The following is an 18,186-nucleotide window of genomic DNA, read 5'->3' as shown; positions in this document are numbered from 1 at the left end:
TGGCGGTTGACTTGCAGTCCGGAGACATGTGAAATTGTTTATTTTCTTTTGTTGTTTTCAGCCATTACTGTAGCATTTACAGATATATTATGGTTAAAGACATAAGTTTGACCAATGTTGCATTTTATGCTGCACTTAGAGGTACTGTGTTGCTTTGCTAGCATCTTAAATCAACGAAAACTGACAGTGGCATCTACTGCCAACAGGACTAACTGCTACTGCTACCTCAAGCTGACATTTTCTTTAGTCTGTGGCCCGAAAAGGTAAATTAGATTTTCAACCTCATGGTGGTGAAAGTGTTGTTATAATGAGATATGAAAGCATCAAACAGATGAAAGAGAGGTATCTACCTTTGAATAACATTATGTAAAAAATGAAATTGTATTTAAGTGATTCAGGGGTATTCAACCTGGAAATTATTTTTACAACATATTGCCAATGGTCCTTTAGCAAATGTTTCCATCTTTATTAACTTTTATTTTACAAGAAATGTTCCCATTATGATTCGAAATCCCTTTTACCTCAGGGTCATGGCCGAGACAGCAGCATATGAAGTTTGACATCAAAGCGCAAACTGACTTAAACAACATTATTTCTTGCTTCCACCAAAGACTCTCATACAAAATCTCAAGCTGAGTCCGTTTCCTCTCTCACGACAAGTAGCAAAATTGGGAACAACACAATTAAACAAGGTCAGACAAGGTCAAAAACATCCACCCACTGACCACATCACCCCTCGACCTCGGCATTCACGGGGGGCCATGCCAACTGTTATCCGTGGAGCAGATCGGCTGGTGTAGTGGACTATCGCTGGGTTGTGATTGGCATGTCATGAGGTTGGGTTCTGACCTCTGTGCGCGCACATGTGCTGTCAGAACACAAGACTGTTGGTTTGATGGCAAAGAGGGATCCATGTGTTCAAGTATGCATGCGACTGCTTTGTGCCACAGAGAGTTATACAGACAGAGAAAACCCAGAGATAAGTGCAGCTTCCAACTGTTGTTTTGTTTTGTTTGGAGAGAACGGACTTCATTTCAGATCCTGCAGCAAGTAAAGCCCCTCTATCCGTTTTTTATTAAATATCCACTTCTGAGTCGTTTAATAACATTTATATCTGTGGTGCAGAATAAAATACACGTTTCAAACAGATAAACCGGATTTCTTCAAAGCAGCGTTTGTAGATAGAAAATAATTGCTTGTGCGGAGACGACCCTCCTCTTGGAAATTAAAACACAAAAGGGGCACTTTCAGGTTACTTTGTGATTCATGATGAGATTACAAGTTCTAAGCATTAACAAATGATGTCTGTGTCAGCTCGCGTCTGATGAACCTTACGTTTAAAGTTGTACGCAGGGAGACCAACCCGTGTAAAAAAATGAAATGTTATAGCGAGCGTCTCTCACGCTGACAAATTACATACTGTATGATCTGCCAGTGAGGGCTGCTTATTTGTAACAAACTCCTACGGGAGGCTTAGTAGTGTGTGGTACAAATAGAGAAATGAATGCCTCATTCATGTGGAAGCTCATCAAGGCAAATAAAACAGTCTGAAACGAAAGTAGACCATTCAGTTTGGTGTAATGCGGCTCATTACTTACATGCCGCCGATTGTGACTGTAGCACAGGTGCGTTCTGAGAAGGCGGGCGTGCTTTCTCCTGGACCGGTGGCTGCTCTGATGTAGTCGACCGTCACATTGACCTAAAAAGGGGCAAAGTAAGCGGGAGGAGAGGTCAAAAAAACACAGCAAGAGTACTGGGATGAACTGAAGGCAACAGCAGTTATGGTAATAATTAGTGTAGTGGGTGTCTGGACTCGTCTGTGTGTGTTTGTGTGTGTTTGTCCCAGTTGTCAAGGTCACCCCCAGTCGGTGTGAATCACATCAGGCAGCACTGTAGATCTCCCTAGAGGAGCAGTATTAACACACTGTGGGTGTTTGGGACAGTACAGGCACACAAGCACACACACACACATGCACACACACACACACAGAGAGAGCGAGAGAGAGAGGGACAGTGATAGAACCCAAATGACCCTACACTGTGTGTTCTCAAAATAGCCCCCTAAGGACAGACTCCAATCCACCCACCCTGAAGATACAATTTTGTCACTCAGCTGTGTGCGTGTGTGTGTGCTTGCATGTGTGTTGGCGCATGTCTACAGGCATGTGATGGGGAAAGCCTGCTTTGTGGGCCAGACGCAGGCAGGCAGACAGCGCCAGCAGCAGGGATGCAGCCGTACCAGTATACATGATCGGCAGTTTAAGAGCTACGCGTCAAAGTGTCAGACAAGTGTGATGGCATGAAGGGGGGTAAAAAAACCAAAAAAAAGTGGGGATCGGGCTCTACATCACAGTGTCATAGCGTAGACACAAGTCAAACAGAGACAATGCAGACAGGCCTATTACAGGGACATGAAAGAGACGCCAAACAGGACATGGAACAAACGCAGGCTTGTCATTAGATGGATGGGATGAGGACATGGTGACGTGAGGATGAGAGGGGCGTTTGTCAAGGCAGAATTGATGCATTGTAGTGTATTGTTTAAGCAGCGAGTGTCATCTGCATTTCAAATGAGGAGATGAAAAATAAAAAAGGATACCAGGGGATGGATTATGGTTTCTGGAGGCCACAGTTGGCTCCAATGTTAATACAGAAGACAATGTATCCAGTACTGCCACAGCGCTGCGTGTGAGGATTATTGAGAAGACGAAATAGATTTCAACCTAAATTAAATCATAAGAGTAGTTGGTCAGCAGTAGTGTTTGCACAACCAAGACACAAACTGTATCTGTCCTTTATGAGACACTATTTCCATTCCGCCTGTCAGATCAATTCAAAAATAAACATCCCGCTGCACCATACAAGTATATTAATAGTACCCGGGTCTCGACTAACAATCATATTATCAGCAATAGAATTGGTTTGGGATCCTCTCAACCGTAGAACATTATGCAAAATCCGCTTTTAAAACACCCCCAAATTCATCAAGTTTTGTAGCCATGCAACCCCGTGGAACCCATTCTTATTGTTTTGAAGGAAATTATTTTATCCTCACTCCCACATGGAAGCTTTTCATTTCCCTCGTAGCCTAGACATGACAGAGTTTCACGTCTATTCAGAGTGATTGAATAGTGAAGCCATTCAAAAGAGGCAAACAAACACAAAACCTTTTGCCTTGGTTACATTTTTTAAGGTCTGTTTAATGGCCAGGCATAGCCGGGCCTTTGTATTTTGAAAAATGGGGGTGAAACAAAGCAATGAAAAACAGGAAGAATTCAAGTTCAATTTTGAGGACACAAAATGAGATGAAATAAGTAAATGAGAAAGCCAATGCAAACAATGACTACACTTAAGGAGGAGATTGAATCACGCTAGCAAAATACAATGCTGTGTGCCATAAGCTGTGAAAGCACAACACCAGTAGTCCCCCTATTAAGCGAGATGATGATGGATTATAAACTTTGACCAAGCGATGTTAGATTAGAGGAGTTCCAGGACCATTGTCCACGGGCCATCTAACCGATCCACTGATAAGATGAAGCTATCTATAAGAATCCCTCCACCCTACACCAGAGGAGTGCGAGGCAGAGGGGGAAGGGCGGAGGATGGATTAGAAAATGGGGAGTGATAAGGACAAGGACGGCAGGAGCAGTGCGAGACGAAATGTTTTTGTTCTGCTGAGGCCACAAGCAGAGATTTGGTCTACTCTGCCAAAGGAATAATATTTGTCACATGTTAGTAGGTGTAATGGGAGTTTCTGTGATTGAATGCTGAAATATGATATGGTAAGGATGCTGTACTGTGCCACATTATGATTAACAGTAATCACAGCCTGCATGGGCAGTTTTCCATACAAGAACACAGTCAGAAAAAAAACAATGCTTTCTCTGGTATAGTGTAGGAGGCCATCACTTGTACCTCTATATCTAACTCAGCTTCAACAGCGGGGGGATTAAATATTCTAAAAAGGTCACATATTATACTCATGTTCAGGTTAATACTTTTACTATGGGGGCCTACTATATTATGTCTTACATAGGCCCACTTCGTAAAAACAGTCTTGAGTCCATGATTGGTCAGCTCTCACAGGCCTGAGCTACATCCACCCGCAGGGTTCTGCATCAGATCTGCCAGTGTTTTTGCAACTATTGTCTTGCTGGGGGGCATTGTTTGGCGGGGCAACTGGATAGCTGCGATATCATGATCTCGTGGAAGTGCTAAGGGCTCGTTTGAGGGCGCAGTTTCTGAATGTATCTGTTGTGATACAAGGAGAGATGCTTAAGTTGCTGTTGGGTTTTTAATGGGGTGTAATCACAGTCGTCTGTCAGTAAATGAAAAGAGCTGTGCTGGAAGGGAAAAAACCTCAACATTGAGACGAAAAGAAGGAGGAGAAGAAGGGAAAGGAGGGAGCCCCATCTGGATTTTCAAACACGGGACCTGGTGACGCTTAGGTCTACAAGCTTTGCATCGACTTGAACGCACACACCTCAAGCTTCCCCAAAAGTCAGGTCTCGCTCTCGCAAATACACACCACATCAAACACCGCGCTGCGCACACACGCCATTCTCAGTGCATGCACGCACTCGCATGCACACAAATAAGAGGGGAAAACTCTGGCGCTAACAGTACTACACAAGCAGCTGCATAACAGGAGCCACTTTGAGCATGCAGGATTATCCGAATGTGCTCAACCCTGATAAGTGGCTTAATGCAACATTTCCACTGGACTTTTTTTTCTGCTGAGGCTGAGACCCAGGCGCACAAGAAGCACTACTTATAAAGTTAGCCAAATCGAGCTTTTTGGGATTATGTCACCATGCAAGCGCTGCCATTTCAATGGGGGTGGGGATATATGCGAGAGAGGGAGAGAGAGGGGGGGAGACAGACAGACAGACGTGGAGTGACAGAGAGGAGAAAAGGGAAAATGCCTCAGTGCACATTTGGCTAACCGTAAAGGGACAGTTCACTGCAGGCATTTCTGTATGGGACTTAAAATGAGTTACTCAATGATAGTGACACATGACCAACCTGGTCAAAACAAAACTACCACTTTAATTCACTCCTTAACTCTTTAATTAACTGAGTTATGTCTCATGTAGCTCTTGGCTAGAGGAAAAATGCACAACATTATTAAAAAGAGTCAACTTGAAATTGATCAAGCATGTGCAGTCGTTTGAGCTGATGCTGTGAACAAAACCAAATTTGATCACCACCTTTAGCTGTGAAGTCCTCTTTGAAAGATCAGACCAGGTATTGCACCAATCCCTTTCTGCCACCGAGAGCTATCAAACACACACTGCTTTGCCAAATAAAAAAAAGAAGAAAAATGTCAGTCTTTTGAATATGGATATTAGATATGCTTATAAAAGATCAAAAGCACCGTGCTCTCCTTATAGAGATGAGGAATAGCTGGGTTTAATAGGGGGGAAAAAAGCATTTAATGTAGCTTTATTCTCCTAAAGTGGAGCAATGGCAATAGGGCTTTGAACTTTTGCTCAGCACACTGAAACTAGTAGCTGATGCCAAGTCACATCCTGGAAGGTTTAGTCAGGGGAAAATCTGCTTGTTTCCCAATTCAAGCAATGTATTGCACTCTTTGCCTGTCTGAGCTTTGATACGCAATGTTGTCGAGAAAAAGACCTGTAGGTCGATCTGACGACTCGTAATTTTGTGACCGGACGGAACGATTAGCTTAGGTCAAATCTAGTTGGATCTAGGTGATGCAGATATACACCTGCGATGTGATAATAGATCTGCAGTCATACCTCAGTAGGGGATTCATGTCTCTCTCTCTCTCTCTCCCCCCCCCCTTCTTTTTTTCAGGGTACACACAAACCACAGTATTTTCTTTTAAATCCACTGGGTCAAGGCCCAATTACCCCATTGTTGAGATAAAACCTTTGTCTCAACTTGTGTCGGAGAGGAAGAAGAAAAGGAAAGATAAAAGTGGAGCGCTCTGGAGCAGAATTTTCAGGAAAACCAGTGGTCTTAGAGTCTTCTACTAATGCTTACTGCTCCAAATCCGTCTCTATAGAGCTTAGTGTTCGGAGACAGGATGACAGTAAGTGGGTCGACTAAACTCCTCTTCTTGTTGAGAGTGCAACATGCATCTGTACGCTTGTGCGCCTACCTGCATCCAACTTGACAACTCAAGTAGGCCGAGGTAGCATGGATTAACAATAAAACCTTGAGGGTTAAGTATTGTGCTCGCAAATAAACATTCACCCACAGAGAGATGTGATTCTTTCATCCAAACTAATTTTTCTTGTTGCCAAGGCAGCAGAAGGATGATGCTTGTACCTTTGGAAAAAGGCTTTTTTTAGGGCCTCTAATTATCTAAAAAAAGAAAAAAGAAAAAAACAAGTATATGATACATGGCGACACAGGGTTTAATTTAAATCTTTACCCTTGTGTCCTAGCAACAATAAAGGAACGGGAGGGAAGCAGCATTCCACAGATCTTCCGTTATTGATTTTGCAGACTCAGGAAGAAGGAGACTGCGCTGCTGGCAAATGGGCAAGAGGTCTCCACTTAAACCTAACTCACTTGTAAGAACCTATAAGCACACACTTGGGAGACCAAACTTCAATACCAATATCAAATGTAGAGGCATAAAGCGGCCAAAAATATACGTGTATGAAGCACATATTACTGTGTATGCAGAATACATTCACAGACATTTACATATGGCATATCAAGTGACTGTTCATGCATACAAATTGCCATTGTAGACCTGTACATACTCTTTATATATAGCTTAATGGGTGGCATAGACTTTGGAAACACCCTTGAATCTAAGAAAGCAATACAGTAAGGATGTTGTTTGTGTGTGCCGAGGACAATAACACATAAAGCATGTTAAGGTACAGAGCAGAGAGGCTGCGCATGAATCCATAATTATTTTATCACAGCGTTCTTGTCCACTTCCTGTGGGTTGCATGTCGCTAACACTAGCATGAGTTAACAGCTAATGCTCATAGACAGGTGTGCGTTTGCATGTGTGTATGTTTCTGACTCTAAATGGCCATTTTTATGCATTACCACCCTCACCGAGATGGACAAACACAAGACGTTGTGTTTTATTGCGAAAATGCATCTCTGAAAACAAGCCCGGAATGGCACTTAACACTCATGTGGCTTAGCATGAATGTTGGGTGTTGAAAACATTCTATCATCAGACTAATGGCACATGTTGAACAGTATCTTTTACACCATAAAAAGGAAATGGTTGCTGCTGCAAAATTATGAGTGATGGTGCGTTATAACCATGACAAAAAGCGAATGGCAGAGAAAAAAGAGTAGGCCAGGTTGTCGTTCTAGCACTACATGTACAGTAAAAGCTGTTTCAGTTAGTAAATGCTGCAGCTTCTTAAGATCAAGAAATTGTCCTTTATTTTTTCCCAACTGCCGGATCAGCTAAGCAGGTTAGCCCTGGCAAACAGGTTCTGGTCCAGAAGCCGAGTCGTTACAACAGTATGCTTTTTAGCTAGTATGCAAATTTAGCTACATTTACAGGAAGTAACGTTAACTACTTAGCTACATGTCGTTACTACCAGTGTGTCCAGTGATGAGAACGTTGTTTGGAGTTTTTTCAGTGACAGAATCACACTCCAAAAGCTGTTCTTCTGTCGTGTCATTTATAAATAACCAGTGCTTATTCTCTTTACTCCTTGATTAACTTTGAAACTGGCCTAACTCCCATGCATTAACCGCTTTATTTTAAGATATTTCACTGCGTATGAGTAAGGGGCCAGCACACATGCCAAGCACCGCTGCTAAAAGAAGTTCAGGGGGAAACTGTGGTCACTCTATTCCAGTCACACAAACACACGCACACACTTGTAATCCCCAAACACAAACACCACAAATAAACAGCAGAATCATTATTCTCGCTTCACTCGTCAAAAGCCAGCTTACAGCTGAATTTTCTGTCATTAAAAAAACATTAATGAGGATGATTAAAATGACTGTGATGAGATGCTGGGACAGGGACATGAATCTCACTCCTGTACTGAATGCCAAAAGGAAGTCTCTTGGCTTTTGGCTTTGAGTGGGTGCATGTTTTTGTGTTTATCAGGCAGAGCTGAAAACGTTTTATTTTCTTTTAAACTCTGTACACTTATGAAAGTGAGTGAGATGGGAGTCTATCTATATTCGGGTGTTGTGCTTTGGACCCCAGAAATCTGCGCGTTCGTTTAGTACATTCAGAAACAGAGCGGAAACACTGGCTGAGATCCTAAAAAGCACACTGAGAATTGATTTGTGGAGGTCCGAGCACCAAAATCTAATTCTCAAAAGTCAGCAGCAAAACAGCGTTGAATTTATGAGATAACGTCTGACTGGGGAAGTCATTTTGTCAGAATGATTGTGCATAAATGCACCATATGACACAGCTTTCCATCAATCTGCACTTTCGACTGACATTCATGTGGATTGTTGCAAGATTCCAATCTTTTCCAGCGCGGTTTCATTATAATGTGGGCCCCTCTGAGCCTGACAAGTGTTAAATGTTCGCTTTTTAGAAAAAACATAAACCATCATTCAACTCATTCAGTGGACAACAGCCCTGGGCGTGCCTGAGAGCAACAGCCACCTTTTCTCCCTGTGCCATTACTGGCACTGCAGGCAGCCAAATTACCCCTATACAGTCAACAACAACAATTTAGGCATCTTACTGATTTATTGAGGGTTTAACCTAATGTGTATGTTGAAAGCTTTATTTTGATATGTAAGGCAAAGCTTGCTTCGTTTAAAACTTGACCGTGCTGGTTACAATTCAGCAGTTGCCTCTAAACCTGAACTTCTTGTAAAACTGAAGCTAATTTCAGTCAGTTGAAGTGTGCTCTTCCTCTCAAACTCACACAATAACCTCAATTCATAGTTCTATTCAAATTTAACACAAAAAAAAGCCAGATGTTCAAGCGGTGCTGTGCGTTTCGAGTGCCTTCTACAGTAGCTCAGTGCTGGGTTCTGCTGGGTCAGATGTGTGCAAATCATAGCAGCCCCCAAGGTGTACAGACCCAGTAGATCAATAGACACAAGAGGGGGGAAATCAACACTGCTTGTTTAAAGGGTGCGTCCGGGCCGATACCAAGCCCCAGGGCATCTACTGAGAGTACTTGGTATTCAAACAGAGAAGGAGAGGAATAGATATCTAGCTTAGGGCTTTAGAAATGTGTGTTTGTGTACCGGTGAGCGGGAGAAGGCTGTTGGAGCGCATGTAGTACAGCCACTGGGGGGAAATCTGTTTAGAGCTATTGTTTAATTCATTTAAATTAGAGGCAATCAAGTTGATTCACATGCTAGCACATTCACACAGAGCCGAAGAATGATTCACAGTCTGTCGCTGGTTCTTACCTTTTTACCGATGAGCTTCTTCCTCAGGAACTCACGGGCCTCGAACATGTAGGGGATATCGTAGAGCGGACGGAAACGTTTGTCTTTGTCCTTGTTCTTCTCCTGAATAGAGATGGAGGGAGGATGGAGGAGAGGATTGGGGAGGAGGGTTGGGAAGAGGAAGAAGGGGGAAGACGAGATGGAAAAAGAAAGTTATTCGCAATGCACTTTCAAAGCTGCGCTGCTGAACATATCCGCCCCAGATGCAGACCTCTGAAGCACACACACAAAACACCACCACTGCCACACACACACACACACACACACACACACACACACACACACACACACACACACACACACACACACACACACACGCACAGTCGGCTTGTTTGTTCCTTCTTTCCCCCTCTACTTTTGTCCTGCGACAGAAAGGATCTGGACTCTGAACTTCAAGTGAAACATTTTTCGTGTTAGCGACGGCGTGTCACGCGCACGCACGCACTTTCCTCAGACACAAACATCTCTGTTGCAGTCAATACTGACACATTGCGCCCATATATCAAAGCACACAGTTACCAAGGACACAGACGCAAACAGCCAAGGCAAAGACACTTTGTGTTAAACACATGCACAAAAGGCGAGCCGACACCTCGTGCGTACACAGATGTAGCCGCACGTACACACACAGCTGCACACAAAAACTTCCCTCAATATGCTCACCCACTCTCTGACAGGAGCAGGCCACAAATAGAACCTATTTGCATTTTCAAAGGAGGCTGAGGTTTTGTGTTGCTCCCAGTGTGAACAGACAAACACACACACATAAACACACACAGACAGTGACAGGTGCCGTTTTTGTAGGGGCGGGATTAAAAAAAAAAAGAAATTATACAGCAAATGACAATGACGCAGTGGGAAAATAAACGACAGGCGCTAACAGGAGGAATAAGGCTATGAATGACAATACCAGTGTGCTCGCCACCCCTGCCCCTCCCACGCTCTTCTATGAACGCCATCATTATCTGTCATACAAACAGAAGTAACACTCTTCAAAATGTACACACAGGGTTGGATTAACTCCTCATTTCCTCCTCTCTTCAATGGTTTCCATTCATTTTTAATGCCTCCCCAGTTGTTAGGAGCCGCCAGGTGTGGCACACAGCTGGGCAGATGGATGCGACTGAAACACATGGGGGAGGGGGCAAAGGGTGCGTGAGCGTGCGTCTTGATGTTTGCGCGTGTGTGTTTGTAGCTCCATTAAGAAGGTCTTTAAGACAAATCCTCACAGCAAAACTACACTTCAAACAGACAAATCCCCCTCAGCGACAATAACTTTTCCTTCCAAAGCGACGTCGATATTTTTAGTAAGTTCCAATGTGATTGCACCCGAGGCCTGTTGGATTGGCCCTGGTAAAGGAGGTCTGGAAACTGCCAAATCTACCAGCCAACAGAGTTCCTCTAACCTTGGCAGGAATGTAATAACCTTCGAGTTTAATAGCTTTCCGTCTTTCTTTTCTTACTCCCCCGTTCTCATCTCTTTCCACTCTCGCTGGCGGAGTCAGCGCAGCATGGAACCTCGGAGGTGAGTTAATCTCACACATGGCCAGTGGAAATCCCCCACCGTTCGAGCCAAGAGCCGATGTCCTCCATTTTGTGTCAGTCGGGGCTTATTGTCCGGGTCTTTCATCCCTACCAAGTCAGTTGTGGTGAGATGATGGGGCCTTTTAGAAGCATCACCAGCCAGGAATCCTCCATTTTGTACCTGAGCTGTGGACTTATCCGTCCACTGCTGGGAACGAGGATAACTTACACCAAACCGACAATGCTTGCAGCATACTTTTTTTAATCTTGTACATTGGGACATTTCCCCGATACTGAATGATAGTGTGCCCATCCTTAGGGGCTTTTACACACAGCCTATTAATGTTAGCACTCCATTTTGGAGGCCATTAGGATTCTGACAGACACAGGTTAAACCAACAGGACAAATTCCAACAGGGAATTAAAAAAAAAAACCATTTTTAACTAATAAGCTGGAAAGGGAGCCATGTCACTGAGGGCGAAGAGTGTAAATGTCAGCACTCCATGCCAATTAGGCACAAGGAGTGGAGAAGCACACAATGAGGACAAAAGGTACAACTCCTCAATCTTTTAGAAGGTCTACGGGGAATTCAGTGAGACGAGTAAAACACGGCAAGGTGAAAGAGTCAGAAAACAAGTAATTGAGACAGTGAGAGGAAATATACCACTACAACACATACCGCCTAGGTTTTAGTGGGAATAAAGGAAACCATGATGCCAGTTGATCGTCCAACATTTCACAGTGGGCCTGGTCATCTTTAAAATGACAAAAGAGTGCCACATCATTTGCAGTGCTACTAAATGGGACATTAAGGGCTAATTCAGACAAAATCAAACACCACGATTAGCAAAGGGTTGAGTGGTGGTGTGGGAGGGCACAACTGTGAGAGTATCATTGTCTGGTCCATGAACTCTGCCTGGTGCCAGCTTCCAGCTCCCGGCTGGGGAGGAAGAACTCTTGCAGCGAGGCTTTTTCCATCCCCAACAAGTTTGCAGAGTATTTCTCCTCCCCTGCTGGTGCCGTCTCCTGGCAGCACGATGTCATTTGAGGCACCATGCAACAACGAAACTCTGAGTAATTCGGTGGACATTTGAATGCTTGTTCGTACATCTTTTTTTGGCCTATGACAGTACCTGTGTTACTGTTAAGGTTCTTGTTATCTTTGGAAGCTTTGGCAGGGTAGAGTTTCGAATACACAGAGTTTCGGGAACTTATATGTCAACATATCACTGCTGTTTACACCCTAACTTGAAATGATCATTACAGTACAACTGGCACTGTTGTCATTGGACTATTTTTTCCTCTCCGCCATGTCTCCTTCTTGTCGCATGTGTTTGACGTCACTGATTTGCTATGAGCAACAGTCAGAAAAACATGGCAGAATTGACTGAATTAACTGATAAGCTCAAAGGCACACAATTCCAATGGGTCAATTTGTAACCAGTTCTCAATTTCCACACCTATCAGCAGTGTGACATCGTGTTGCATTTCTCCAAAAGTTAATGCAGAACTGTGGTGACCTTGGCACAGGTGGTAGAGCGGGTTGGCGGTTCGATCCCCGCCCTTGCCACTTGTGTCATGGTCATTGTGTCCTTGGGCAAGACACTTCACCCTCCTTGCCTCGTGTGAATCTGTCCAACTGCTGTATGTTTCAGGTGGTGGCCGGAGGGGCCGGAGGCGCTGAATGGCAGCCACGCTTCAGTCAGTCTGCCCCAGGGCAGCTGTGGCTACTATCGTAGTTTACCACCACCAGTATAACTGTGTGTGAATGAATGGAACCTGGAACCCTGTCAGGTGCTTTGGGTGTCTTGAAAAGCGCCATACAAATCCAATCCATTATTATTGTTATTACTATTAAACTTTTAGCCACAGGGCTGCTGCACCTGAATCAGTGTTTTATTAACCTGAACTTCAGTTAATTGTAATTCAACAATTAGAAAAATAAATGTGCCCCACTGCTATTCAAAATACACACAAGACTGTCCAACGTTGATGAATATTTGAAATCATAGACCAAGTAAATTCTATTGCCTAATGCCTATGAAGCCACATTCAACTTCAGTCCAGAGATGCAGATAAACTGGTATCTTGTGCGTCATTAAATTACAGAGACAAGACAACCTCTGTGCAGCAGCATCCTTAAACCATTATTGTGCAGTTGCATGAAGGTTACAGAAATAGAGGAGAGAGTCACTGTTATGTCTCAACCGTGACCCAATAACAACAGTTTGCTCTCACCTCGGGGGGAGTTCTGTTCTATTTGGGGTAAATTCCCTTCGTTCCAAATTACCGACTAAACCTCAGGAATCATCTTTGACTATTGCAGAGGCATGACGCTAGCTGGATTGTACAGTGTCGCAGGGCTGCAGGGGCTGCGCTGCAAATGTGTGGATGCTACTGCTGGGAGCATTTGCAGCTTCTGGAACTTCAAGGGTGAAATCATGAGTCAGGAGCACGTCATGCTTTCTGATGCGTAGCTGTGGTATCGGGTGGGAGTGTACAGTGTTAGGCCCTAAGTTTTGCAATTAACTGATTGAGACGAGTGTGTCATTCTGTTTAACCTATATTTGGAGAGAAATACACTGCTCTGTGCATCCCAGACAAAGTGGACATCACTTTTTGATTAAGCAATGCACTGGTAGCCTGAGACAGTCAACATTTACTATTGCACGCTAAATAACATTACTCATTCGTGCATGTGTAAACATTTAATGGCTGCAGAGGGTTGGGGTGAAGTGAGTGAGACGATGCAAGACAGAAAGGAAGCGAAGAACAGCGAGGGAAGGCATACACTTCCTGCAGCAAGAACATGCAGGATATAACGATTATGGTTTACAACACAAAATTTAATATATCAGATCTAATAATCCGACGTTCAGCATTATTGCTCATGCACCGGAATACAAATAAGTCACTGCTAAACTGACTGAAACTGATCCAGCAATAGACTCGAGAGAGAACTTGGATGAAATTACCTGTGGCACCGTAACGACGAGCAGCCACTCAATTTTGTGATTAGCTGCTACCAGACTGGCACAGGTAAATGTACCGAGACAGCTGTGACAGGTTGCAGGCCATGTCATGCTTGTGCACTCTCTAATAAGGATCATGGCATACAGGAAAATGTGAGCTAAACCACGTGAGTCGTTTTGAATATTTAGACCAGACGGTCAGACTGGCCCTGCAGACAGACACTGTGATGCAGTGCAGTGCAGCTAGAACACGAAGCCCCCCATTTCGAAATGTCCTATATCAGAACAATTTATTCTCAAAAAGATATTTCAGGTGGTGTGTACCGTTACCGCTACTTGTAATGCCACCCTATGCGTAACTTCCTCTCACTGCCCTAACACAAACGAAAGTAAGCCAAGTCCTTGCTTTTTCCAACCGTGTCAGCCAAACAGTGCACCGGGGCCAAAAATATTCATCCGGTAGTGTGGACGGATACTGGCTACAAATCTGCCTCGCCCAGCCAATGGTGCACAAGTGAATCATGGGGATGGGCGACCCTCCTCCCTAGTCATCGTCCTCCCAAAACTTGAGGTCAAAGCGTGTCTCGCCTGGGCTCGGGGCAAGCTCAGGGCATGCACATGGCCAGACATAAGACTTGAAGGGTGGGGAGCAAAGTGTGGAGGGAGGGAGGGAGGAAGGGAGAGAGAGAGGAGACGAAAAATGAAAAGGGGGGAGAAGTGAAGCTGCAAATGGAGAGAAGAGAGCAGATGGGTCCGTCTGCTTAAAGACTGACTTTCCTAAAACTGCATCCCTGCACATTTTTACAAGTTTTAACAGTACATAAACTTATAGTATTTTGTTCCAACTAAGACATCTGCATAATGAAAGGGGCCTGATTCGGTTGTAAAAAGCCTCTGAAAATCAACACAAATACCTTACACAAACTCCATTCATACAATCCCTGAGCTTCCTTCCAATTTTTTGTTACTTGCTTGTGAGCTGTCATCTTCTTATCCATCTGTTTGTCTTTTGGTCCCACGTTATTGTTTTTTTACTTAATACAGTGTGAGTTTTCTGTTTGACAGCATTTGGATGATGTCAGTTAATTCATTGTATTTGCAGCATCCTGCCCCACATTGCAGTTTATTAACATAATCTGACTAGGTTTAACAGCATTACAACACATTTTCTATCTCCATATTCTACCACCTTTTTTCAGACCTTGATGTTTCGACTGCAATTGTAGATGTGAGATAGAATTCATTATAATGTGCAGACAATAGCGGGGAAACCGTAGTACTGTATGGCAATTGTTCAAAATAACTGACACAATGGCAGCTCTGCAACAACAACAAAAATATGCAGTAATTTATTTTGTGACATGCCTTTCAGACTTATCTACACATTCTGACACACTTCACACAGTCGGGAAGATGTAGATCTGCCCACATACTTTGCCAGACTTTTCAGACCTGCGCTGAAAACTGCCGTATTTACAGAAATGCTAATCAACGTGCAGTGTTCCAGTGTAAAAATAAACCCGATAACGTGAAAGTAAAAATAAGACGGAGACAGACGAAAAGAAGGAGAGACGGAGAGACAGATGGTTTATGGTAGGCAGAGGCAGACAGGACACAGAGAGAGATGTATTGTGAGGCTAAATCATCTACAAAGTCAACACAAGCGCACACACAGGGGTGGACTGGAGAGAGGTTAGACGAGTAGGCAGGGCTGTATGGAGTAGCGTGGGGATGAGCCATTGTGTTGCCTTATATAAGGACAGCGAGTTGACCTCTCGATGTGCTTCATCAGCACCATCCTTAACCCTACTTAAACCACATAAGCACACAGATACATTACGATGCATGAGGAGACACACGCACACAAACACTCGAGACTCAACGCATGTGCATCGTCAAAGCAGATGCACACAAACACATCCAAACACGCAGAGTGCAAGCGAGCTAGTGAGTGGGTGTAACAGTGAGTCACTGAGTAGCAAAGACATCGCTCCCCACTCGTGTTTTACGCTGGGCTAGTCCTGATGCACACGAGAGACAGTAGAAAAGAAGAGGGGGGGAGAAAAGAGGGAGGGCGAGGATAGAGAAGAAAAAGCTGACTCCAACTCCCAAGCTCAAAATAACTCACATCTGAAGATGTGCCACAGCAGTAACACTGGGGAGGAGTGGAAACTCGTGTCCTATGTTTTGCTGCAGCCAACCACCATTGGCCCGCCAATCTGTCAGTCCGAGCACAATTAGTGCAGTCACGAGAGGGGAGGGCTGTGTGTGGTGTTGGGAGACTAAAAGGAACCAGAGGAGGGGGGCTTGGCAGAACAGTCACAGTTCATCAGTGCACTGATACACACACACCCAGACGCACCCGCACGCAAACATAAATGGCCTTGCTTGCAGAATTCGGACAAACAGCGCACAGACACGTCCAGACAGACATAGATAATAATGACGACTGGCAGAAGAAAATCCCTAAAGACCTCTAGAGACACACACACAACAAAGTTTGTTTTCTCTGGAGAGTTCCTGGGAGGTTCATGGATGGGCTAAAGCGCTAACATGAACACACCTAGAGTGTCTCTACAAAACATATACAGCACATGTCTCTACAATACATGTTTGTGCACGCGCTGACGCCAATTTCCAAGATGTTTCCTGACATAGGCTAATGCAGCTTAACCAAGCATGTCTCTGTATGTCTGTGTGTGTGTGTGTGTGTGTGTGTGTGTGTGTGTGTGTGTGTGTGTGTGTGTGTGTGTGTGTGTGTGTGTGTGTGGAAGCCGCGCTGTAAACTGTGACCGTGTCTTTGTGTCCGTCTGCTGCACTGTAAGCACGGAGCCAGCTCACTCGTGACAGTGTTAGCCAACATGATGTCAGATTGTGTAGAGCTTCTGGCTGAGAGATACCTGCTGTGACCTCTCACTCGCTTAACCTGAAAGTAGGAATCACCCCCGCTGCTTACAAGCTCACAAAAATCAGCCTCTTTCGATTTGTGCATGCTTTCACTGCACGTATGCTCCCTACATGTGTAGCACTTGTTTATTTTCATTTCGAACACAGCAGGCCAACACACCAACACTTGGAGGCGCTCGACGATACATCTGATCGCCCTCTCAAAGTAGTCCACGCACCAGTACTGAAAGATTGCAACTCCCAGAATGGCTTTCAGTAAAGTAATGTACACCAATATATCTATATCTGTAAAGGAGTGCAGACAGGGCATGAAATTAAGTTCGTCTGCTCGCCTAACAGTTCACTTGGCTTATTCAGTGATCAGACATGAGCCCAGCTGGCAAATGAGACTGGACATACACATCTAAACTCCCAGCACAAATGTAAAACAATATTTTGCGAAGACATTCAGAGAAATTTCACTGCTTCTCTGTCAGTTGCCTTTATTCTAGCACACAGTCCGAGGGCTCATCAGAACTCTGCATTGCTGCCATAGCGACAACACTCAAAGCTGAGCCAACGGCATTACAGACAGGCGGGCAGGCAAGGCAGCTCTTTAGCTCACAGACAGAAATAACTAGCTAACAAACAAAACCAGAAGCAGCACGATGAACAACCCTTATCCGAACACAGAATGCAGCAACAGTTTTTTTTTTATGTAACACCAAAATAAGACTGTCCTCCCACAGCAGTCACAAAGTGCTACAGGAAAAACTGGCTATGACATGACTCTGATCTTCTTATGTGTTTTAATTCAAATGATAAAAGCAGCTGCATGTTCTCTGTTGCTGTCATTTCACTCCCATTCAGGGTTCCCACACCTTCTAAAACATCGTATTTTAAGCCAGAGTCTCTCAAATTCAAGGGCCCTGCCCAGCATAGTCTGAGGCACATATCTGGGTTAATTACCATTACTATGCTGTCAATTTTATCATGAGTGCCAGCAGGCTTTACAGAAGCAGGCAGACAATGATTGAAAAGAAGGGGAGGCTTGAACGTGTGAACATTTTTCACTTTTGCTGCAAGAGACAGTGACACGTGCAGACAGCAGGACTCGGCCTGTAACTAAAGTTGAGAACTTAACTTTCTATTTTTGCAAAAAACAGAAAAAAAATTGAAGGAGTTGCAAGGATCCATGTCTTCTGTGTCATGTCCAAGTCAACAACTGGGAACCCTCCTCTCACTTTTTTTCCCCCTTAACTTGCTCATACTGTAAATTATGCAACCACATTAACAGCTAGTAGCAAAACGCCTATACATACAATTCACCACAATTGTTCTATCACATTATTGTGACAGGCCTTGTAATATTTTCTCCAGGCTACTACAAATTCAAGTAGCGCGACT

The 18,186-nt window shown here is 44.1% G+C and overlaps 1 protein-coding gene across 1 annotated transcript in view; it reads right to left on the bottom strand.

The window, feature by feature from the left end:
- snd1 (staphylococcal nuclease and tudor domain containing 1) overlaps positions 1-18,186 on the bottom strand; it is a 174,651-nt gene that overhangs the window by 134,683 nt on the left and 21,782 nt on the right. The window contains exons 11-12 of the mRNA XM_030439353.1: positions 9,358-9,459; positions 1,599-1,699 (exon numbers count right to left, since the gene is read on the bottom strand). Of these exons, the coding sequence (XP_030295213.1) occupies positions 1,599-1,699; positions 9,358-9,459 (203 nt within the window). The remainder of the gene's footprint in view (positions 1-1,598; positions 1,700-9,357; positions 9,460-18,186) is intronic.

Source organism: Sparus aurata, chromosome 14, assembly GCF_900880675.1.
Source record: "Sparus aurata chromosome 14, fSpaAur1.1, whole genome shotgun sequence".
Classification (NCBI taxonomy): domain Eukaryota; kingdom Metazoa; phylum Chordata; class Actinopteri; order Spariformes; family Sparidae; genus Sparus; species Sparus aurata.
The sequence above is the reverse complement of the archived record's forward strand: the minus strand, read 5'-3'. Positions and strand labels throughout refer to the sequence as shown.